This window comes from Halichoeres trimaculatus, unplaced genomic scaffold (assembly GCF_033239565.1).
Source record: "Halichoeres trimaculatus isolate MK-OKI-2021-1 unplaced genomic scaffold, fHalTri1.1 fHalTri1_scaffold_16, whole genome shotgun sequence".
NCBI classification, from domain to species: Eukaryota; Metazoa; Chordata; class Actinopteri; order Labriformes; family Labridae; genus Halichoeres; species Halichoeres trimaculatus.
Genome location: NW_027437194.1, coordinates 14,420,671 through 14,445,478, shown reverse-complemented (window position 1 = coordinate 14,445,478; position 24,808 = coordinate 14,420,671). Strand labels below are relative to the sequence as shown.

General features: G+C 39.7%; 1 protein-coding gene across 1 annotated transcript in view; it reads left to right on the top strand.

Moving 5' to 3' along the window:
- The first annotated feature begins 998 nt into the window (after positions 1-998).
- mbd2 (methyl-CpG binding domain protein 2) overlaps positions 999-24,808 on the top strand; it is a 30,423-nt gene continuing 6,613 nt past the window's right edge. The window contains exons 1-6 of the mRNA XM_074691211.1: positions 999-1,473; positions 6,332-6,491; positions 11,003-11,143; positions 12,471-12,561; positions 13,647-13,824; positions 20,172-20,313. Coding sequence (XP_074547312.1) covers positions 1,364-1,473; positions 6,332-6,491; positions 11,003-11,143; positions 12,471-12,561; positions 13,647-13,824; positions 20,172-20,289 — 798 coding nt within the window. The 5' untranslated portion in view covers positions 999-1,363 and the 3' untranslated portion in view covers positions 20,290-20,313. The remainder of the gene's footprint in view (positions 1,474-6,331; positions 6,492-11,002; positions 11,144-12,470; positions 12,562-13,646; positions 13,825-20,171; positions 20,314-24,808) is intronic.

The following is a 24,808-nucleotide window of genomic DNA, read 5'->3' as shown; positions in this document are numbered from 1 at the left end:
CGTGTTATTTATAAGGTGTTACCACTCTGGTTCACTTTCAAATATGGTAAGTGGTGGTCATGAATTTTAAAGCTAGTCAAAACTGGACATTATACATTATAAAAAAAACTTGTTTTTCTATTATTATTTTCTTGCAGAAAAAAGTTACCTTGGGGGCACAAGTTGTTAGATAATAACTTGTACCAACAAAGTGATTTTATGAGTGCAGGCTATATGCAAAGAAGTACATTATATTTTGTGCACCATCATCTTATAGACAATGTTATTACCTTAAATGTAACAAGTTTTTCATGCAATTATTTTGTACATACAAGGCAATTACTTGTGCGAAAAAAAGAAATAAATGTCTGGAAACAAGACATTAACTAACTCTTCCCACAAAGAGGCATATAGGAACTAGTTTGTTATTTTGTGTTCTTTAAGTTTTAAGACAATTTAAGGATTTTTTGGCGTGTGACATACAGAACGTAATAGCTATCCCTATCTAAAAATAGATACTGAGAAAAATGTATATTTAATTTTTTTTTTCTAATTTCATGAGAACAGACAGCGGGTATATCCCTGCAAGCTTCTTCACATTGGCCTCTTTAGCTACATCATGGTGCACTTTCAGCCAAAATAATAATAGTAATAATAATTAATGATAATATTGTATACTTATATACGTCTTAAGGTGTATATTTGTAAAGTTGTGACCATGGTCCAAGGGGGAGCCTTTGGCACTTTCGGTTCTCGTTGGCCACAAGTAAAACGTAATTTTTTGGGGACTCCAGCTGAGTGACACATCTTTATTTATTAGACGATCTCTGTGAGGGTGAGAGAGAGAGAGAGAGAGAGAGAGAGAGAGAGAGAGAGAGAGAGAGAGAGAGAGAGAGAGAGAGAGAGAGAGAGAGAGTGTGTGTGTGTGTGTGTGTGTGTGTGTGTGTGTGTGTGTGTGTGTGTGTGTGTGTGTGTGTGTGTGTGTGTGTGTGTGTGTGTGTGTGTGTGTGTGTGATATCGCAGACGTCACAGACTGCCGTTGGTCCAGTTCAGTACAGTTCAGATCGGATCAGATGAGCCGTTGGATTTCCTTGGAGCTGAACTGAACTACGCCCGGACCTGGAGGCAGCTCAGCTCAGCCCGGTCCAGCTCGGAGTGTGACCCGGGACAGTTTTTGTTTCTTCTTAACCCGGAATAAACACCGCGAGCAGCCGGGGCGGAGGAGGAGAGGCTGAGCCGCCGTTAACGTAACCTCCGTGACGTGGGTCCGCCCGGGCTGCCGCTCCGCCGAGTTCACCACCACACTGCGTGTTCCCCGCAGGGTTTACTGAGTGATCGGTCAACCTTACCAGCAAATAATCGTGGGATCTCTGCGTGACAGAAGATGGAGAGGAAGAGGACGGACTGTCCCGCTCTTCCGCCCGGCTGGAAGAAAGAAGAAGTGATCAGGAAGTCCGGGCTGAGCGCAGGGAAGAGTGACGTCTACTACTACAGGTACTTATCGATCAGTCCCAATCAGCCTCAGAGTAAACAATGATCGATTAGTCAGCCTGCGCTTACTTGTCCCACATTCAGGCTGTTATTAGCAGTGTGAACGCACTGCTGTTGATAAAGCTGAGAAGAAAGTGTTGTGTGGACCAGTGTCTGTCAGGGTTACAATGTAACAGTTGTGGTAAGAACAATATCCCAATAAATATCATATGTCAGTGATATTCCCAAGCTCCCACATTGACTTTGTGGTGTTTAACAAGCTGACTGTTCATCCAAGGCTAAGTTTTACTGCTGAGGTCATGAGTTCCCACATCTCAACCCACCGAAACTGAACTTCATGTTTCATTCTGTATTCACTTCTGTACATTTAATTTGCACCTTAAGAGAAGTATCATTATGTTAATCTGAAAAGTATGTTTATTTTTCTTGCACAATTACGTTAAGGCATGGCTCCATGTAGATGGTATCTGAACAGCACGTAAAGGGCCTGTATCCACTGACTGCCTTTTATTTTCAGTGACACAGCCCACAACCTCATCTAAAAAGTGGGTCTTTTTGGTGTATACTATTCGGATTTGCTGGAGTTGCTAATTTTACGGTTCAAATGGAAATTTAAATTCTGATTGACTATTCTAAAGGTGGGCTACACTTTGGTGCATGGGGTTGCTTTACAGCAAAAAGGTTCCTGGTCCAAATCCTCGGCTGAGCAGGTGTCTTTCTGCATGGAGTTTTTCACGTGCTCTCCCTGAGCATGCGTGGGTACTCTCTGCAACACCTAAACACTGAGGGTGTAGTAAAAAGTCTATGAAAAAGTGCTAAAAGTTGTTGTTCATTGAGAATCTTTTTGAGGCTGGCTGCAGAAATACAAAAAAACACATTAACACCAAACCAAATAACTGACATTTACAGCATTAAATAACACACTGACTGCCTGGTTCAAAAAACAGCTTGGGTCTGAAATGCTAATTTTGGTATCAGCACACATTGAACGGGGGTGATTTTTTTCTAACCTAGTGGTTCAGAACATACTATGATTATCTTTTTGTCCAATCAGAGGCACAAATCAGCTCATGTGACTGACGGGCACCCTATAGCTGTTTGAGAGGAAGCTCAAAGCCTGCATCATATCCAATAAGGCCACATCCGTGGATTGCCTTCATTTCACTGTTTCTGGAACAGACAGATGACATGCGTCCATATTTCACACACTCTATGCAAACACAGGGCCACAGTCTGCAGTTTAATTATGTTGAACTGGGTTTATGGAGTGTGGCTAACATTAGCTAGCACCACCAACTTGGGCAGTAGAGCCTTATGGCAGTAAATATTAATATAAAATTTGCCACTGGCAAGTTAGCAACATTACACCAGCATCTGCTCACCTTTTGTAAGCTAACTAAAGGTAATAAATCAGAGTTTATTTGTTTATATGTTTTGCACAGAACAATTTATTGCCTCATCACTTTGCATCCTGCTAAATGTTATCATGAAAAAAGAAAAAGTACGATTAAATATAGGATCTGTTTTCTTAAATTTGTTGCAACAACAAATGAGACATCCTTACAACAGTTGGTGGAAAAGAAGCTGTTTCTGCATTTGCATGGCTGCAACATGTTTAAGGAAATTAATGCAAGACAGACACAACAGCAGAAAACGGAAGGCTAATGAAGCGAGTAAAAGGCAGAGAAACTCAGTTAAGTGTGAACAACGTCATCCCACTGCCCACTCGCTGGTTGTGAATGTTCCTGCTGTGTTCACACATCAGCTCACCCCCACTTTACACAGATGGTTTACAGGGAGGCTGGCAGAAAAAAGTCAGGGTGAACAGATCCAGACGTTTGCGTTTATGTATGACCCCTACTTTGACGATGTGAGGAAATTTTTCTTTAAGTGCCTAACTCCTTTCATTACAGAGTGATTACTTATTGGTTTCGAATTCTGGTTTGGTTTTATTTTTATCATCTATCAGCACGGCTCTTCTCTAATCCAGATCAAAGTTTAGTTCAGAGTCCTAAATTCTCTTGACTGTGTATCTTTACTCTCTTTTAGACAGCCGAGGAAATGATGTCAGTTGTAGCTCAGGTCTGTGGTGGAGCGGTGACGCCGGAGAGCTGTCGGCTGTTCTCAGAGGCAGCATGCGCTCTCTTCCTGTTGATCAGTGGCGGAGATCAGATTAACAGCTCAGAGACAGAAACATGTGAGCGCCGTCACATCCTGAACTCTGAACATGAAGGAGACGCAGCCGTTCAGAGGGCAGACACTCGGCTTTACTTTCAGTTCGCCCTGAAATGTGACTCATCAGTTCCAGTAAGAGGACCAGTCAGCAGGTCGACTTACTGGAAGAGCAGCAACACCCTGAAACAGCAGCCTGCACAGGCCTCTGCTGCAGACTCATGCTGTTTATCTGAATCTTTCCCCACAATTTGTCGTAACCTTTGATTCCCATGACTCCACAATGTTTCAGGAGAAATACAGCCACAAAAAAGAGTTTCTTTGGTAGCTACAGTGAAGAGCTTAAGCAAGATGAAACACAATACACACACACGCTCGGCCTCTGATCTTTGCTGCGTTGCTGCTGACCTACATGTCAGAGGCAGCTGAACCACTGTGTGTCTGTTCTTCTTCACTATCTTTGTGAGGACCAGTAACACTCCTAGCCCTTCAGAGAGACTGATAAAAGAGTTAAATCTGATGGTGCACTTCTAAGGTGTCTGATCCTGGAGTTGCCTGACACTCTTCTGCAGTTTGTGCACAGATGCTGGGTTAAAGGTGCAGCCAGGTTGGACTACAGTTAAAACACTTCCTTTAACATCCTCTCTGTGCAGATATGCGAATCAGTCTATTATTATGAGAAAATAAACAAAAATCCCACATTACTTTTGCTGTTTGAAACTTTCTGCCCTCCAGGATCACAGCCCTGACTTACCACTCCCACTTAATGCATCTTATGCTTGCAATGTTTAAGAAATCTCTTTTTCTTAAAGAGACATTGTAGACATTTTTAGTAAGTAACACTATTTCACACATTCTACACCTCAGAAATGTTCTCAAGCTGTTTATCCACACATCCCACGCTGTGTGATGTCTGCTCTGTTGGATGACGGGCTTGGGTATTCGAGTCTCTAGAGGCAGGACACAACAACAACAGCAAGCTGCAAAAGCCTCCAAGTAATGTTTACGACAAGATAGCAGATGAGGAAACACACTCTGGAACCCTCAGATAGACATAATGAGTTGGATTTCTGTTGTTTTGATAAAGTTTAAAATGATTTTAAAAAAGTTTGTCTATTTGTGAAAAAAAAGCAGAGATGTTTGTGTGTTGTAAGTCGCAACCAAAGGACAAGCTACGGCTTTGAGAAGTGAAGCCACACAAAAATCTGCAGTTTTCCAAGAGTCAGCTTGAGGCTGACTGTAGAAAGACCAGAAACCACACGGCAAGCCAAAAAACAAACTTTCACAGCATCAAAAGAAAAAGAAAAACAAAAAAAAATTACTTGGGGTGGATGAAAACATCAATTGATCTAAGTATCAAGATTTTTTGTTTTACTAATTTCAAGTTGTGATTTATGCCCAATGTATATACGTTTTTTTAATCAATTCTTTTTTCAAATTTATATCCATCATTTTAGTCTTTCTTTATAAGCTGGGTTGCTGGATTAGAAAAATGTTACTGCTATTCTCAGGCATTGGGCAAAATGTTTAGAAAATATGAAGAAGATATTGCAAGTTTGATCACAGCTCAGCTCACGTGACTGCTAGGTAGAGGTGAACAATTAATCAAATGAAACCAGCATTGCAATTTAATAAAACAATCGCAATTTTTAAATCACAAACACTGCATTTGTCCATGAGGCCAGGTTAAATCAATCAATCAATATTCTACTGTGTTTGTAACAGTTAATACAGATATGTTATTCGTATCAAGCCATGCATCAATTCATCCCATTTCATCATAACATGTAGGCCTGGCCCACAGGAAACAATTGTTTATATGTTGACAGTATCCTTTGTCGTGTTGGTCATACTATGGAATGATTTATAGTTTGTGTTTAGTGAATAATGCAGAAAAGAATTGCCCGCTACCCAAATTGCAATTGTAATATTGCAATATTAGAAAAAAAAGTCACAGTTAGATAAGATTATTTTACAAAATCATTCAGCCCTACTGACAGGTGCCCTATAGCTGTTATCCATAACAGAAACAAAGACAGAGAAGACAGAGAAGACGACTACCTCCATAATATTATAACCAGTGTTCTGACAAAAACAGTTGATCCCAAAGATGTCTTGGGGTATGGGATGCTGACCGACAATAATGTCGAATTGGTTTTGTATTGAAAACAGGTGCTGCCTCTGGAGACAAACCCTTAACCTGCACATTTATCAAAGTTATTCTGTGAGGGCTGTCATTCTTTTTGGCACTTAAACTTGAATAGCTGACCCCTGTTTTTTTATAATGTTATTTAGATAAGTAACTTTAGCCAGCTTTACAGTAAAAGTGAGCTCTGCATGGAGTCACTGGCATATAATGGGAAACTGTTTTTAAATGTTATCGCTGCTTTTTTGATATGTGAGACAACTAGGCATTTTTTTCACTAAAGAAATAATAACCAGTGAACATCAGATTGTCTCTCTTTTGGGCCAGTTTGTTGACAGGCCAGCCTATCATGCTGCTCACTGTTGTAGACAGGTGAAGTGTGAAGCTGTCGGTGTTGATAACGAGTGTAACTGTCAGACAGGTTAAAGACTTATTCAGTGACAGAAAGAGACAGACACTGACTCTAATTATCCAAACATTCATGTATTAATGACACTTTATGGATGAAGGTAGATGTAATGTTTTGACTCTCTCCTTCTTCAGTCCATCAGGTAAGAAGTTCAGGAGTAAACCTCAGCTGTCCCGTTACCTTGGAAACACAGTGGATCTGGGATGTTTTGACTTCCGCACTGGGAAGATGATGCCAGGGAAGATGCATAAGAACAAACAGAGACTTCGACATGACCAGCTCAGCCTGGCTAAGGTAACACTGATGGACCACATACACCTGTAGAGGCGGGGCTCAGTCTTTGCTTGGGTTGTGTTGTGTTAAAAGATTACAGGATTAACACAGCTCCTCCTGCAACACATTCACAGGTCAAGAGGATACTGAACAAACACTCATTCAGTAGAGAGGAAGAGTTTAATCTGGGACTGATTCAACACCCACTTACCGCTGCACTTTCCGTGGTTTTTCCTCTACTCTCTGTATTCATATAGCATTAGATTTACCTAACTGTGTTGTACTACTCCAGTCCAGTGCCACAATATTTTTCTATAATCTCTGACTGCTCCCAGCAGGTCCTAGATGAACACTCGTCTGACTGTTAAAGGTGTGGCTCAGGCTTCCTGTAAATGACTTGGTTTTTAATTTTCTCACATTGTTGGTTTGTTAACTCAAACATGTCCTGTCCTGGTAGACAAGACTTTGTTCCAATTCAGATGGTTGTGAAACAGCTTTTTTAACCGGTGTGACCGAACTGTGGCACTGACTCATTGAATTATGCAGCGTCAGCATAAAGAATTTGTGCACACACAAAAATAGATAGCATTTATTTAATAGCTTCTTATTCAAATTAACCATACCTGCCTTACCTCTACTGATAATATAGATTATTTTGATGAAGTCAATGATGGTAGTGTTGACGAGGATAACATTATGGCTGTTCACGTCTGTGCAACGCTGTCTGCGTTTTTGTCAAATCAGACTTTGAACTTTTAATTGGCAAATACTTGTTTTACCACGTGGCTGATCTGATCACAGGTGAGGAAAAAAGGATACAGGAAATAATCCACTATTTTCAAATCCAGGCATATTTTTCAGAATCATTTGCTTTGGCAGTGTTTTTTTTTTTTATGTGCATGAATATGTGATCCTGCACTGTCTTTGGTCTAGAGAAATACTGGGTGAATAATGATGGCTGCTGGTCTTAACTTGGGATGGGCACTGATTTAGGTACTTTAATAGGTACCAACTGAATCTTGTCTGTAGTACCGAGTACCGATTCATGTAAAATCAAACTGCGCCATGTTTCAATACCTAAACTTATCCTTGTGACTGTGAGGGTGTGGAAGGGTTTTCCATGTTGGACATGAACACAGCATTGCAAGTATAAAAAAATAAATAAATATTAAATTAAAAAGTTGAATTCACCTCAGCCTGAGATAGTGATATTTTTATTGTTTACCATGAATCATCTCAGCCACAATGAGATACAACATTAAAATCACTGTGTATGTGCATTAATGTATGATGAGTCACATGACAAAACCAGTTTTCAACAACATTTCCTGAGAGGAAAATGCATGCTGGGTGTTGCTGCTGAAGCGTTCCCTCTAACATAAGAAACAAGCTGTGCCTTTCTCCGTGGGACATGTGTTCTGTACGTTTATACTCATGACACAGCAGATATATGTATTATTCAGATCTCCTGTCAAGCTGACAGGATCTTGTAAGGTCTTGCATATCGGAGAAAGGTAGGCTGTTATTATGATGTGTGTTCTGAACTGAAAAGGTTTTTAATAGTCTTCACATATTAAGATGCTACCAAAGCAAAATGCTGCTGATTTCATAACAAATCCTTCCAACAACCATATCAGCACTTAGACTTGAGCACTCAATTCGAATGTGTTGACAACAGCCTAGGATACAAAACACCTGAAAGCTCCCCCCTTTCCCCACCGCTCAAGATCCCCAAAATTCTATGTGTGTGAAAGGGGCTCAATGTTTCTCTAGCTGACTCTTTTTTAATAAAAGTGACATACATCTGAGGGTAAGAAAGGATCCAGAACAACATGATAATTAGGGATGGGTATCCAAAACCAGTTCCTGTTAAGAATTGATAAGAAATGGTTCAATCCATCTACACCATTAGCCTGTATGCTTAACAGTTCGCCTATTGATTCTTTACATTTCGCTAGAGCTGACAGACCTGTTGATTATTCAGCCAAGCTATCTGAACTTAGCAGATGGATCACAATTACCCAAGAAATCTGTGGTTCAGGATTTTCTGCTTGAAGTTACCTTCAACATGTTATACATTTCCAAATTTACCAAAAACAATATAGAAAGATTGTGCTAGCTTGATGCTAACATATACTGAAAACTGTAAATGTTAAGATACTGACAGGGTAATGTTTTCCAAGCAGAAAGAGAAAAAAAAAGTTACGTGCAGACTTGTGACTGACTTAAGCACAACTACGGCAAGCTCAATGTTCCAAACAACTTAAATTATTGCTGTAGCCACCTCGAGACACTAGATGGCTTTTTTGCGATTTTTACCTATTTGATTTATTTATGTCCAGAGATATCCAGATCCAGTGACCACATTCCTTTACTTATAGACTCGGTTAAATGTTGTTGGTACAGAAAACCAAAGCTACTTTTTGTGCAGAGAAAATTCACAGGAGGAGTTGATAAGGGAGTCAATAAAGAATGGGGTCGATAAGCAAAGTCAATAAGGGCATTGGTATCAATAAAAGCTTATAATACTCATCCCAAACGATAAGCCACTTGGAAGCAACTCAATAAGTAAGGTTATTTGTCCTCAAGACACACTCTTGTATAAGTTTTAAACTGTGACCCAACAGCGACAACTTTGACACTTATGTGCGCCCTTCAAACACACATTGATCTCTCCATCATTGTTCTGCTTTAGATCGAACGTAATTACAAATTTTGTACTCTAGACACAACATAAAAAATATATTAAAAATTCAATACGATTTTTTTTTAAATGATGGCAAACAAGGGGTCCAGTTAAAAATGTCAGAGATGAAATATATCCCTTATCCAGCCCTGGTGCAGAACCTGCTAAACTAAATCCTGTCTGTGATTCAGAAACGAGGATTTCCTCTGGTCGTGTTAGAACTTCTCCCACTAGAGCTTCTGCAATAATCAGCCCCAACCGCTCAGGTCAGAGCGTTCTTCCTGTGTTTGATGTGTGTGTGTAGGAGAGAGAGGTCAGGCCTGTGTGCAGTATGCATGTGTGTTTGTGTTGCAGTCTGCTCTGCTTTGAACCAGAGATAACAGCAGCTCTGTCTCCTCTCTCACTGCACAGCGGAGGGACAGGAACTCCTCAGTCCCCGAAACTCAGAGAAGTTTGTCTCAAACAAACAAACAAACTTCCTGCAACTAAATGAAACAGAGCTGCAATTTATCACAAAACAACTTAAAACAAACAAGAAACTGAGCCGGTGTTCTTCCAAGGTGAGAGCACAGGCAGGCACACAAAGTGAAACGAAAATTACACACGGAAGGCACAGACCTCTGCTCAGGCCAAAAGTCCGCTCCCAGGATTTTAAAACCTGTAGAAACATCCGCAAAGTGTTGGTGTGTAAATACTTCCAGCAGTGCATGTTATGCTTTGTTCTCTCTTCCCGATTTCTGACCCATCTAATCTCATCTACTTTCAGTAAATGCATTGATAAGAAAAGGATAGAAAATCATAAAGAACAAAATTGTAAAAGAGGAAAAAGTCTGGATCCTACAGTGCATTGTTTCTTACTGAACAGACCCTTCTCTCTTTCAGTTTGTTTATGGAGTTATCACAACTGTTTATAAGCCCCATATCTGTTAAATCAAAATGTGAAAATGTGTGTTAAAGTAGAAAATAACGATAATAATGATAATATCACCTAGATCTTAGTTAGCATTAAATATTCATATTCATCATAAAAAGCAAAAAATATTATTTAACACTGAATGGACACACGGAAGACATTTCAGATGTTTTGATAGTTTTTTGTAACTTGATTTGTTCAGTTTATTCTTGCTCATGAGTCAGGTTAAGATGTGTTATGTTCCTTCTTGCAGCCATTCTGCACATTTTATGCTAATCAGGCCTGAAGATTTATAATTATCTCTATGTTTTTTGTAACATACTAACAAACAAACAGAGTCTGGAGAATATCCTTTTTCGTATAGCATTAGGAAGCAGAGAGTGAAACGAAAAAGGAGGAAGTTAATGCATGAGTGAGGAATGCTCATCTGGTCATCATGACCTGAGGTAACCTGGTGAGCTGGAGGAGAGTCCTGCTGACTTCCTCTTTTTACTCTAGCCTGATCTGCAAAACATAGAGCAGAACGCCATCCGCATCATTTGTTGTGTGTGTGTGTGTGTGTGTGTGTGTGTGTGTGTGTGTGTGTGTGTGTGTGTGTGTGTGTGTGTGTGTGTGTGTGTGTGTGTGTGTGTGTGTGTGTGTGTGTGTGTGTGTGTGTGTGTGTGGTGGATTGACATGGTTTGTAAGTCTCTGCTGTGGCTCTTCACACATCATTGCTCTAAGAGAAAACACATCTGTGACACCTTAGCCGGGATTTAACCCTTTCAGCTCAACAGACACACAGGCCAACAGCATGTTTATAATGGAAGGGGAAGGGAAAAAAAGAAAGAGAGGGGATCAAAGGGAAGGGAGCAAAGGAGTTAAAAAAGGAAGTAAAGGAGAAGAAAAAGGAGACATGTCACTTACACACTAACTGGTATCTCTTTTCTGCAGGGAGGTAAACCAGACCTGAACACAGCTCTGCCCATCAGACAAACAGCCTCCATCTTTAAACAGCCTGTCACCAAGGTTACAAGTCACCCCGGCAACAAGGTGAAGACAGACCTGCAGAGAGGGGTCGAGCAGCCCAGACAGGTGAGCAGCTGTTATCACACACACACACACACACACACACACACACACACACACACACACACACACACACACACACACACACACACACACACACACACACACACACACACACACACACACCAGGTCAGAGCTACTAAACACAAGAGGACGGAGGAGAGCAGGCTGTCATGGTGACTGCAGTCACTAGAGGGAGCTTTAGCCTCATGAGAAGAAAGCTACAACTCATGTAACATGCAAACGGTCCACTAAAAAATCAACCAAAGGGGGACTTGTTTCACTTATAGTGATGTTTCACAAAATTACATATTTTCCAAAAAAATATTTCAAATAATATTGCAGTCAAGTGAAGGGCACAGATTTGAAAACAGTCTACTTGTGATCCTTAGAGGGATATGTATGAGAGAGGTGTATAGGGATAGTTTTAATTTATTACACTTGCACTTCTGAGATGTGTACTTCTTAGAAAATTAGACTAAAACTATGAATATCAGTAAGGTGTATCAGTGTGTCAGACCATCATTCAAATAATTGGTGCTGGTGCACAAGACACCAGAAGTTACTGTACTCACCGAGTTTGAATCCTTAAAGTGTTGCATCTTTTTAGGAATAAATTCTACAAAGTTGTCATTGAGCAAATCCAACAAATGTTTGTGAAAGAAAGTTTGGAAACCCTTTGGTTTTCTTTTAATAGTTGAAAAACTTGGTCATACCAAACCAAAGTCTTACAAGTAAAAGGAAGCATGCTGTTCTATTCCTGCAAAATGATAAACATAGGATTCAACATCTCCTTTGAGTTATGCAAAATAAATAATGAGATAAATGAGGATATGAAAGATGCTCCTGATGGACCACTTCAAGTTAGGGAAAGTAGGACACATTTGTCGACACCGTTTGAGGAGGCCATTCAAACGAACCAGCCCTTGACCTGCTGAACTCGTGTCTCATGTTCCCTGGTTTTGTGGTATGTTCAAGTCATTTTTTGCAACAAGCCTTCAGGGTCAATTTATGGATGGCCTCAGATGTGTTATAATTAGCTCTTAATCTACACAGAGATGTCACCTTGTTATTTTCTACCGATGAGTTGAGCACTTAATGTGAGACCTTGTTGGGTAAAGCTTCATTTCATGTAGCTACTTCACGGTAAAAGCCTTTAAATGGTTGTTATTTGAATTCTCTTGATGTGAAGTAGGTACAAAAGGACAAAATAGATTTTACAGCATCTTCACACAGTAGCAGACTCCAGTTCAGAGCACATCAGTGCAGTGAAGCTAAGATGAAGTAATCTAAGATTTAAGTGTCTGTCTGTGACCCGTCTGTATGTCTGCAGCTGTTCTGGGAGAGAAGGTTAAAAGGTCTCCGTTCGTCAGACGTCACAGAGGAAGTCTTGCGGTCGATGGACCTTCCCAAAGGACTGCAAAGTAAGTCTCCATCCTATTTTCTATTTTTAGATTGTGACTGTGGTGTGAGAAATGCTCCGGTTATTCATTTGTAGCCCGAGTTGTTGAAAATTACACGTAGAAGGAACAGTCTGTATGGAGAGCAAAAGCAGGAGAAACAATATCCTGTGTCATGACATCCCAGCTCCAGGCAGCAGCAACCTGAGGATGATCTGTTCCTCTCTATTAAAAAAAATCTGCATGGAACAATCTGGTCTAGATCAAACATTTACACCGAGACACAGATCTACTTGATGTCAAAAAAGCAATCAGCGTTTAGATTTCCTGACTTTCTGAATTACATCAGAAACAGTGTTGGGCAATAATGCATTACTGTAATAATATTACTTTTGCTAGTAACTAGTAGTGAAACAAAGTACTCTTAAAATTTCAGCAATAATATCACAGTCACTTGCAGAAGATTTGGTTATCTTTGCTTAAAAATGGAGCATGAAACATTTATGTTCAGGGGCTGAAAATCTGCTCATCACTTAAGTTTTGTCTAGCTCAACTTAGCTGGATTTCAAAAACTATCTTTTTTGTCAAAATAAAAATAAAATAATATATAATAGTAATATATAATTATTATATATATATATATGATTTAATAATATAATAGCAATATAATCAGTAGTGTACTATAATACTGTTGGCAGGGGGTATTAAGTAAAGTGATAATTTTACTTTTAAAAAGTGTAAAGAGTAATATATAACTGTTTTCAGTTACTGAACAGAAATGAGTTCTGACTTATCTGCATCATGATGTTATTTCAGCAAACTTAAGACCTTTCATATCCGAGAAAATCCAATTCTTTTTTCAGGTTTACACAGTAGCCAGAGTGAAGCTTTTATGGAACTTACCATTTACATTGAACCTAATTAGAGAGTCAATGCTAAAATTATCATTAACCACCAGATACATTGAAAAACCCAAAATATTGTCCATTATTTCTAAAGGCATAGAGTGTCATCAAGATGATGGGTTTTGAGAATGGTCTGGTCCCTACTGTGATTTGACCATAACAAAATCATGATGTTCCTGTAACCTCTGACCCCTCTCTGTGCAGGTGTTGGACCAGACTCCAGCGATGAAACTCTTCTCTCAGCCATTGCGAGCGCTCTGCACATGAGTTCGGCTCCGATCACAGGACAGACGTCAGTGGCTGCAGAGAAGAATCCAGCCATCTGGCTCAACACGTCTCAGCCAGTCTGCAAAGCCTTCACCGTCACCGACGAACACATCAGGTACTTGTTTCTTTACTCATTACAGTGTCACTATTTTCACAACATGACTTAAAAGCCCATTGCTCAAATTCCATTTTTAAAGTGGTGACTGAAAGCTAGATCTGTCCTACTCGACTGTGTGCTTTAATTGCAAAGGTTAAATTCTCTATTACCACTCTCAAATCCAGGTTTTAGCTTTGTTCCCAGCTGTAAAATTTGCTGCTGGCTGTGTGTTCATTTTTTTACACTTCAAACCAGGACTACTACAAGTTACAACACACACTTTAATGGAGACAGTTTTATGACGAAGATTACACCAGAGGATGAGCAGTCCTGTGAGGTAATGTGGCTGCAACTGCTGCCCGTTAAGCCAGGGGACACTTTGAAAACTATTCACTATTGATGTTAAATAATAACACCCATTCATATTCTGCTCTCTTTTTAAAACATCTTCAGCATCATCAGTGTTTGCTTCAATTTTGACTTTACTTTTTCCTCTCGAAGTATCTTTCTTTGAAGATGAAAGAGTAGGACAGATCTGATCTCCAAGAGGTGAATTATTCAGAAATACCTCCGCCTTTTATCTCAGTGTTGTGTACTTTGACTGGCAGGAAACAGAAGACCAAGGAAGCATTTAAAGAGTTTATTTTCCTTGCAAAGCAAAAACCAACAAAGCCAACAAGGCTCTCTATCTGACACCAAACATCAAACAGGTCTAAAATTTACTTTACTCCAGTAATCAAGGGAATTTACTCTGTAAACAGCAAACACCATCTGAAGGTGCTGATACATATTCATGTAGATTCAAATAATGAGGTGTGTTCAACAAGTTAAGGCTTTCTTTGAGAAAGCTGGTTCCACAGGTATGATTGGCTGCACCTTCCCTAACACAAAGTACTTTGTAATACTTTAGTTCTGTCTGATTAATTACTTTTCACTTGACCGAGCTGTTGCAGAGCTTCTGAAAAAGAAGTGTGTCGTTTAGAGTACAGAGGTGTATATTTAACATCAAGTTGGCAGAAAGAAGCAGGAAAATTCTGCTGCTGTTTGATGGCAGTGTGCTGAAAGAAGAAAAAGCATGCAATTAGAAAAAAGAGCAGAGAATCCATTCTGCCCACAGAGGAAATTAGCTGCATTTCTATTACACTATTTCAAAAAATCAAAATGATCTTTCTGAAGTTTGGATAAACTTCCCGGGATTTCCATTACGTCTAGAAGTGCACACAACTTGGGTAAAATAATGTGTAATATCAGCCTGTATGCTGCACTGGTTATGATGCTAATTGGAGAACACTTCTTTTTATTCTCTGGTCACTGTTGGCCGTGACCACGCCAACTCAAAACAGGCAGGAACAAAACACTGACTGAAAATCATCATCTCAGCCTTGCCTACTCTATCACTTACACGCACACCTCCACCTCTCCCTCCTGCTGCACTCTGACCCACTCACAGCCTTCCTGAGGCCTACGGTGATGCTCAAAAACACCAACAACAGCACTGAACACAGAAAGAACAGCAGAGCTGTTACATTATGAACGTTGGAGCCTGTGTGTGTGGCAGTGGACAGGGACTTCCGGGAGGGGATGGTGTTCAAGGAGGTGAGGGAGGTGCATTGTTTTTCACATCTGGTGACAATTTTGGAGAAAATTGTGTGCAATGCCACATTATGTCATATCGCCCTGATATCTAACAATGCAATTAATTTCCCCTTCATTATGTAGCAATGCTGCATTTGTAATAATCTGCCACATAATGTAATAAGTTCTTACATTTTGCATCATTTATTACAAAATGTGGGTTCCAGCATGTAACAAGTAAGAAACCAGACATACACCGATCGATCAGTGTCGATTTCCTTAATTTTGGGGGATCGTTGATCAGCCCATCCTTATATATGAAACTAATCTTATATACCTCTGAAGGTGAAGATCTGTCGGACAGCCATTGTTGCTTTTTTGCTCTGAGACCTAAAAATCAGGACACTTAATTGGTTGTTTCGGTTAAAACATAAAGATTTTTATTGTTTCACAGGTATTGTTCAAATGCTGTCATGCCAGCTGTTGTCTGGCATTACTGAATGAATGAAACTGTGATTACAACCTAGTCCCAACCAGGTTATGACTTTAGACTGAGTTATGAAGATCAGGTCAGGTTCAAAGAGAGCCAGGTCCAGCTCCCTGATACTGAAAACTCTGACTTTGGGCTCAACGGGCCTGACTAACTCTCTCATCTCACTTGGTGGTTTACTCCCTCAGGTGGGGCACAGATGGAAGTTGTTGAGTGGAATTCTTGTTGTAATGGATGTAGGAGAGAGCTGTAGACCTCCCATGGTTCTCCCAGCAGCATGATCAGCACCCTGGAGAGCACCCCAACCCACACCCCTGTTATGTTTAGAAACCTTTGTTTATTCAGTCAGTTTATAACTTTGGATTATTTATTCATGGAGATTGATTAAAAGCTGCATCAGATGTTTTGGAGTTTAGAAAAACTAAAATCTGGAATAATTTTTCTGTTGTTGTTTCTTTTTTTAATTAATTTTCACAAGCCGTGTATTTAAGTTCAATTTTCTCGCCCTCTTTTACTGTGGTGATCTAAAGTATTAACATCATGTATTTGGGTCAGGATCAGGTTTATTATGCCTCAAAACATGTTTTAAAATTCTTACCTTCTCTGACCCCCGATGAAACCCAGAGGTTGGTGCTTGCTGAGTCTCTTTTGCCTGAGACAGATTAGATGAGTGCAGGTGACTGATGCATGCTGGGTAGCGGAAAAAATAAGTTATTGGAATAGATGGGGATGAGAGGTTGGAGAGAGAGGAGACAGATGATCAGAGATGAGTATTAATGAAGCATGACAGAGGAAGAGGAGGAGGAGGACAGCAGCAGAGAGAAAGCAGCAGCCACTAAAGTCAGGCTGGGTAATTCAGACCAAAGGTGTGTTGATAGAGAGGAAACAGCTGCTGGATGAACTATCAGCTGTGATTTCACCTGTAGACACATCCACAGATTTGTGTTTCACCTGGTTGAAGTAAAAGCATTTTGCATGCCATCTAAAAGTTACATTTATCTCCAACAGTTTGCTCTTTAAAAGTCAGGGATATTACTACCTAAGCACTAAATCCTGAATATGCTGAAGTCAGGTTGAGGTAAAGTCTGCCTCCGTCCACTCTGTGTCTTTTTCCTTAGCTTTGCATTCTGAGTTGCCCAGGATCCTTAAATGCACCATTAAGAGCTCTTTGCAGCACCTCATATCAATAGACAAAAGATTGTGTGAAGTATGAAATGTGATGGATTATCTCTCCCTGCTTCTGCTTTTCATTTTCTTAATGATGAACTGAAAGCATGGAGGAAGTTAGTCCTGCAGAATGATGAGAAATAGATGGAGGGAAAGCAAAGTGTAATGATGTTAAAACGTAAAGCAGATTAATTCTTCACATCAGTTCACTGGGACAATTACTGCAAGTAACAACAGGGGGCACTGTGGACACACACTCTGACTGACTGGCTCTGTGTGTGTGTGTGTGTGTGTGTGTGTGTGTGTGTGTGTGTGTGTGTGTGTGTGTGTGTGTGTGTGTGTGTGTGTGTGTGTGTGTGTGTGTGGGTCCAGTAGCAGAGAACAGCTGGCTGAAGCTATTACAGCAGAATCACTGGAATCCATCACCTCATCCTCTCCTCTCCTCTCCTCTTCTCTCCTCTTCTCTCCTCTCCTCTCCTCTCCTCTCCTCTCCTCTCCTCTCCTCTCCTCTCCTCTCCTCTCCTCTCCTCTCCTCTCCTCTCCTCTCCTCTCCTCTCCTCTCTTTAGTTTCTCTCCTAGACTCAAAAAATTCTTTATTCCCCCTTTCGATCTTTCGTGTTTCTTAATTCAAATTATTTCATCTGCCTTTCCCATTTTTCCTCCATCCATTTTCTCATCATTTTACATTTATGATTCCTTTTTTCATTTCCCTTTTGTCCCCCTGTCTCCTGCTATTTCCTACTCTCCCACTTTATTTAATATTTTCAGTTGTTTCTAGTCTCTCCATCCTTATTTACTTTTTCGTCTCTCTCCAACCTTTTTCAAATTTTATCTTCCTCCTTTTCCCACCTTTCTCTTTTCTGACTTTCTTTCCTCCTTTATTCTTTTCCTCCCTTTCCCTTCTTTCGACCTTCTTACCTCCTTTCCTCCCCTCCTTCCTTCTTTGTCCACTCATTAAATATCTTTTCATTTACTTTCCTGTCATTTCCTCATTTCTTTCAACTCGTCTATCCATTTTTTCATAAATTCTCTTTTCCGTTTTCAGTAAGGTCTTCTTTTTTTGCCCCTTCTCTCAATCCTTTCCTTCCTCAGCCTCTTTTCTGTTAAGTTATTTTTAATTTTTACCCATTACTTCTGTCCCACCTTTCTTTTTCTTTCCATCTTGTCAAACCTCTCCCCCTCTCCTTTCTCTAACCCTCCCTCCACCCTGTCATTTTTCACACATCTCATCCTCGTCTTTACATCCATCCCTCATGGCTTCATCCTTTAAATATTTTCTTCTCGTCTCTCCCCTCCTTCCTTTGTTTTCCATCTCTACCCTTCAGTTTTTACCCCTCCTCCCTCCTACTCTGTCTTCCTTCTTCTCATATCTCCCACTACCTCCAGCCTTCCTCCTCCTCCTCTCTGCCTCCCTTTCTTATCTCTCTCCCCCATTAATTTCCAATTCTCTTCCTCTCCCCTTCTCTCTCCCCAGCTGAATGTGCTTGTCATCCTTAATCGTTCTTGTTCCTCTCCTCCTCTTCCTCTTCACCTCCCCTCTTCACATTCCTTTGTAGCTTCCTAGAACATACATATCTCTCCTCTCATGTCTGTTTTGTTAAAACTTATTGTTATATCGTGTATTTCAACATATGATATTTGCTGTGTGTAACTACATCCTCGCTCTTTACCACCTGCACCATCTTCATTAAAAGAAACGTCATGTAAATGCTGAAATAGAGTTGACAGACGTAGGATCTGTTCTTAACTTTACATGTGTTTTTGAATGTGCAGTATCTGAGCACTTGCAGTACATCTGCCTGTGTCAGCTTTTATTCACAGTAGAAGCCTCTCTTATGACAGCTGCCTTTTTTATTATTTAATTCTTAACACATAAAGTGTGATAACTGTTTTTTTTTATTTTGTGTCTCTGCTCTTTAAATACTCCTCTTATTTTTTCCCATTATCCTTGACTTCTGTTTTTATTTGATCTTCTCTCAGCCCTTTTATTAATTTATTATGTCTGAGGCTCTTTGAGGAACTTTTTTTTTTTGCTAAAATGTGCATTCCTAATCTGAACATAACGGTTTCAGATCTCATTCACCGTACTGGGTGAAGGTTGTGAATTGTCCACGAATTTTTTTCAGGAGTGTAACCCTGACCTAGTTTAAACAAAATTTTTCATGTTATCATTTATCTTTTTACTGCCTTTTTCCAAGGCATAGATATAGCTTCCTAGGGGTGTCACCTTGTGATATCATTATATTTCTTATTATTAAGTCAAGTTATATGCTGTCTTATATTTAGCTTTAAGAATCAGTCATGTCATAACATTGGTATTAAAACTTTATTTATCATAGCTGAAGTAGAAAAAAAACAATATTTTACTTACTTTCACAGCTTTTATGTGTGCGATGGGATAATTGTTCTCTGAACTTCCATTGTGTTGTGGCTTTTGTATTCCTGTTGTGGCTTTTACATCTGTGCTTTGGCTTTTGCATTTGTGTTGTGGCTTTTGCATTCATGTTGCGGCTTCTGCATTTGTGTTGTTGCTTTTGCTAATCAGCTGACATCTACCAGCCATTGTACTATTCAGCTTCATATGTAAGGGACTTGATATTGCCCTCTGCTGTTTCAACCTGTGTCAGTTTGCATGGCACTGATTTGAACTGTTTTTCTGTGTATTGACTTGTAACTGTTTGCAAAGTACCATTACATCCCACTTGAATTATAATATAAAACTTTAAGTATTGGTCACTATTTTTCTTTTATTCTTTAAAAAGGAGTAAGTACAGTTTTATAGCCTGGTCGTGTCTCACTGTATCCCTTTGGCTTTGTTTTAATCCAGCCTCAGTCTCAGACGATGGCCCACTTTCTGTCTCTTTCCTTTTATTACTTTGCTGGTTTTGAGAAAAGGAGGCGGACATCTCCTCAGAGCGTGTGACAGCAGAAATAAACAGAGACGTCCACTTTAAAGAGCTCTGTTGGTGTATCTAAGGTCAAGAAGTTGAACTGACAATCAACAGCATAATAAAACAACAGTATAAGAAAAGTATTCACAAACTTTAAATGATATAACTGTGCTTGTTTCTGTATTACATTGTAGATTCATACTGGTCCATTAAACAATGTAACTGTATGTGTTGGTGTGTAGGGAGCAGGAGCGGAAAGTGATTCAGGCCAGGAGGAGTCTGGAGGAGGCGCTGATGGCTGATGGTATGGCGCGGGCCGCCGAGAACACCCGAGAGTTGCTGGAGGGGAAGACAGCCTGAAGACAGATGTGGAGAGAGATACAGGTGACCAGTGTTTTAAGAAAATATTTCTGTGGATTCTACATCCGGATTATTGTGATCCCAGCAGAGGGCTGGATACAGGATGGATTTCATTAATAATTAAGTTCAAATGTTTTCCAAGCGATTTTGCAAAATTACTTTTAAAGATTACAACTAAAGTTAGATGTATTGACTGATCATATCACCTGCTTCCAAATCACTTATACCTACAAAAATATTTTTGAACAATCAAGACCTGAAGTTTATCTGACCAGAAGAACTGTTCTTTTACCTTTAATAGAAAAGCCAAATCACATTCCATCACATGGAGACAGAAATTAACATTTATAGTGTTTGAAATTCATAAGTGACAAAAAAAAAAATAAGTATGCATCATCTTGAAGACTTCTTTTAAAATGTTAGACCAGCTGCAGAAGGATTTTTAGGCACCTATCTAAGTTAGCATTAGCTAGGTGTCATGGTAACACAGCCCGGCTCCAGGCAGGTGAGATGAGGTGAGCATCAGTCTGAATCAGAAACTGTCAAACGGGAAAAGAAGTGTCACTGAACAGGAGGCACACATTTTAAAGCAGCAGTGAAGAGTCCTCACCTCTGCCTGTTGACACTGTGGAAAATAAAACACCTCTGGCTTCTTTTCATGTGAGGGTCCTGCGCACCATATTGATATTCTTATTCACACACACATTATACGCATTTATTATTACACATAAATGTGTAAAAGTGTCATGAATTGATGAGTTAACATTTGCAGCCGCTAAAATATAAAACATATGATGATGTATGATGTTATTTCAGCTGTTTTTTCAGCATTGCACTGTACATAAACAAAACTCTCAGTTCCTGTTTTACTGAGTGTTTATTGAAATTCACTTCCCTCTACAAAAATCCCCAACACAGACATCACTTCTCCTTTTTACTGAAACCCTAATATGTCAACATTGTGGAAATCAAAATCTAAAAATAAATCAAAACAAAGACTGTTGCAGTTACAAAATCTTTTCTATTTTAAAATGTGTTTACATGCAATTCGAACCATTTCAAATGAAGGTCATTCATCCTAGAGAAATAAACGTTTTAATCCACGCTTTGCACAAACAATATTTTGTCTCAACTAATCATAATCAAGTTTCATGAAAAAGCCATGTTTTCATTCCAGATTATTGTGTACATAATATTTCATATCTACGTGCAGTTTGCACAGTTTTTTTCCAAAGGATGTCCTCATCATGAGCTCATCCTATTTGACAGGAGCCAACCTCGGCTTTTTCAAGTGATTGCTGATCTGCAACTTAAGGCAATCATTTCACCTTGAATTGACAATACAATTCGCAACCCCATGTCAGCAGAAATATGAAATTGAAAATTGAACAAAAAAAGTAAAACAGTCAAACAGCAGCCTGCGATTGGCTTGTTTCATGAGGCGGAGACTATAAAGCTGTGTTCAAAAACTATCAGTTCAATACCACGTCTTGAGAATTACAGAGAATTTAGGGCGTTCCCTGAAGCAAGAGAGGAAAAAGCTGCTGTTCCTGCGCAACTACCTTTGGACTTTAAAAGAAAGGATAAACCTCTTCGAGAGAGCCGAAAGGCCACAAAGATTACAGAGAGGGGGATTGAATTCATGACTTTGAACAACCAGCTTATCCCCCAGGTAGAAAATGAAGGTTTATGTTCTCTTCTTGTTCCACGGTATGTTCTCCCGTCTCAACACTACATTTCAGACATCGCTTTACAGGAGCTGTATAGCAAAGTTCAAAACAACATATGAGCTGATTTTAAAAACATGATACAACTGCTGTTGGTTTTACAACACACATTTAGAGCTCTGACATTTGCCCCAAGTCATCCCTGTGCCTCACTGCGCTCTGAAATGATTCCTCCACTTTGAATGGGCTTTTCCAGCAGACGATGCTGGAGATTTGGGATAAAGAAAAGCAAAAAAACGTGTCATTTTCACTTGACACAGGAGTCTTACAACAATACTGCTAAGTTAAAAATCATATTTAATCTAAGTGCTAAGTGAAGAATGTAATGCGGAGCTCCAGCTGCACTGATTGATGGGTAAAATTGCTCAGAGTGATGAACTATTGTTCAGTTTTTGTCTGCGTTCCTTTGAGAGTTTTGGCTTCACTTCACAGTGAGCTCTTCCAGTATTGAGACACTCCTTACGTAACCTATTAAGTTACATTTTTACTGACGACCAACATCACATGGCAGACAACTGGCTTACAAAACCACTGACGTCCTCAAATATGTCAGATGTGCTTGAATGACTCAACATATGTACCACAGTGCAACATGAGGGTAGTACCAGATCACAACTTTAAAAGTCTCAAACCATGGAGAAGAAGAAGCAATCTGCTGTGTGTGTGTGTGTGTGTGTGTGTGTGTGTGTGTGTGTGTGTGTGTGTGTGTGTGTGTGTGTGCTGTGAATTTTGATGTAATTCTTGGCGTCTGATTGAAACTCAGCCATGCAGCAGACTGTGTGTGAATGTGCGTGTGTGTTGTGATTGATGAGCTGTTAGCTTGTTGTTGGAGTGTGTGTTAATGGTTAAAGGAATATGTGTATGTGTGAGTGTGTGTATTGTACAACAGTTTGTTTGGTTATCCGTTATATTTCACTTTGCAGAGCCGGTAAACAAAACCAAATTAAAAAACATTCACTTTCACGAGTTCTCGCATCTATCCATCATCCCTCTGTTTCCCCACTGCTCTTCCAGGTCAGGGTTTCTGTTTAAAGGGGGCCACATTGCAGACCAGGGACTGTAATTAGGAGCTAAGGGTTTGCTGCAGAGGGAGAGATCCCAGAGTCTCTGAGGTGTACCATGTGGGGAAGAGGACAGCCTTACCCCAGGGAGAACCAGCCATTGGGCTTTTATTTTGAAAACCGTACTGAAAGTGCCAAGAATCACACTTTGCTCACAGTAAAAAAATAAAAAATAAAAAAGGACAGACTCCTATCTTAAATATTTTAGGCAAGTAAGATGTTCCTGACAGGTGTGTTTTGCTAAAATGAAAATAAAGGTGTCCTGCAGCTGTCACACACTGCACATGTTCCTGTATGAAACAGCCTTTAAACAGACTGACATCACTCCTGAGTGAAAGTAACACAACCACTTATTTTGCATTCAGACTTATAAAAACAACCTCACTTAAAAGATAATTTTCACAGAGAAGTTCCATTTCCCCTCCTCAGAAGTTGAGTTCATCAGGTGAGTAGTAACTCTGATTGGACACACACTGCCGAAGCAGTGCAGAAGCAGCCCACGTTTGACCAGTCTTAAAGCTCGGAGGGATGGAAACTTTTATCAGTTTTACCTTGAGCTGATGTCAGGATCAAACGTGTCGTGTAATCTCTGCTCCGGTACTTCCGCCAGCAGCTTCAAAATACCTCACCTTTGCTCTTCTCTTCACTCTGGCTGAATCTTGAAGCAGCTGTTTGTTGAAAGTCAGACCATAGCTTGACATCACCATGATGTTTGCAGAGAAATCAAACCAATATATCCATGGAGGATTTGGAAACAGATTGGAAATATCAACACTTCTGCAGAATCTATCAGAAATAAAACAGATGCGCAAAGGACTGACCTGAGTCTGTTGAAGCTAGTTAGACCTGAGCCTTTATTCTGTGGGAACTTCCACTTGACCTAATAGTTTAGAATCAGCAGGATGTAAGAAGGCAAAAGAAGAGAAAATGGAAATTCAGTTCCCTGAATGTCCACTAGAGGCTGCCTGCAAAGGCCAAAGAGTCCATGTTAAATGCCAACAGCCTACAGCCTGATTAAAACCTTTTTTTAAATTTTTGTCCAGATAGCTCAGTACCTCCACCAAGGAGGTTGTGTTTTTGGGAGTTTGTCTGTTTGTCTGTGAACAACATAACTCAAAAAGTAACAAACAGATCTTCATGAAGTTTTAAGGAAATGTTCAAAATGGGATAAAGAAGAAGTGATTACATTTTGGAGGTGATCCGGTTCACTGTCTGGATCCAGGATTTTCTTAAAGGATTCTTTATCATAGTAAGATAGGGCTGTTTTCACCATATATGTATATGACTCCATGATAAATGGTTGGATTGCATTGCAAAACAATACAAGACAAGGTCAAGATAATTTCTTACAGATGTAAAAACAAGATCCAGATCCTGGCAATACTGTGTATACTAAGATCAGGAATATGAAATATGTACTGGGTCATCACCATTTTCAACACTGTCAGGAAACAAATTATTGTACAAACCTCCAACTAACACCAAATTGTAGCAACAGTCTGCTGAAAGGGAGTATAACATTCAAGTAGGACTAAAATGTTGGGTGACAATCACAATATGCTTTGTGGGGTTCTGAGCTCTCTGAGTGCTTTTCTTGTTTAGGTATTTGAATACACCGTTGAATTTGACTTATAGCTAAACCATTTTAAAGTGTTTAGACTTAGAGTAATGCAAACATTTACATGACTAGTTTTTTTTTTCCAGGAGGTCATAAGCCCACCCCAGTTCCTC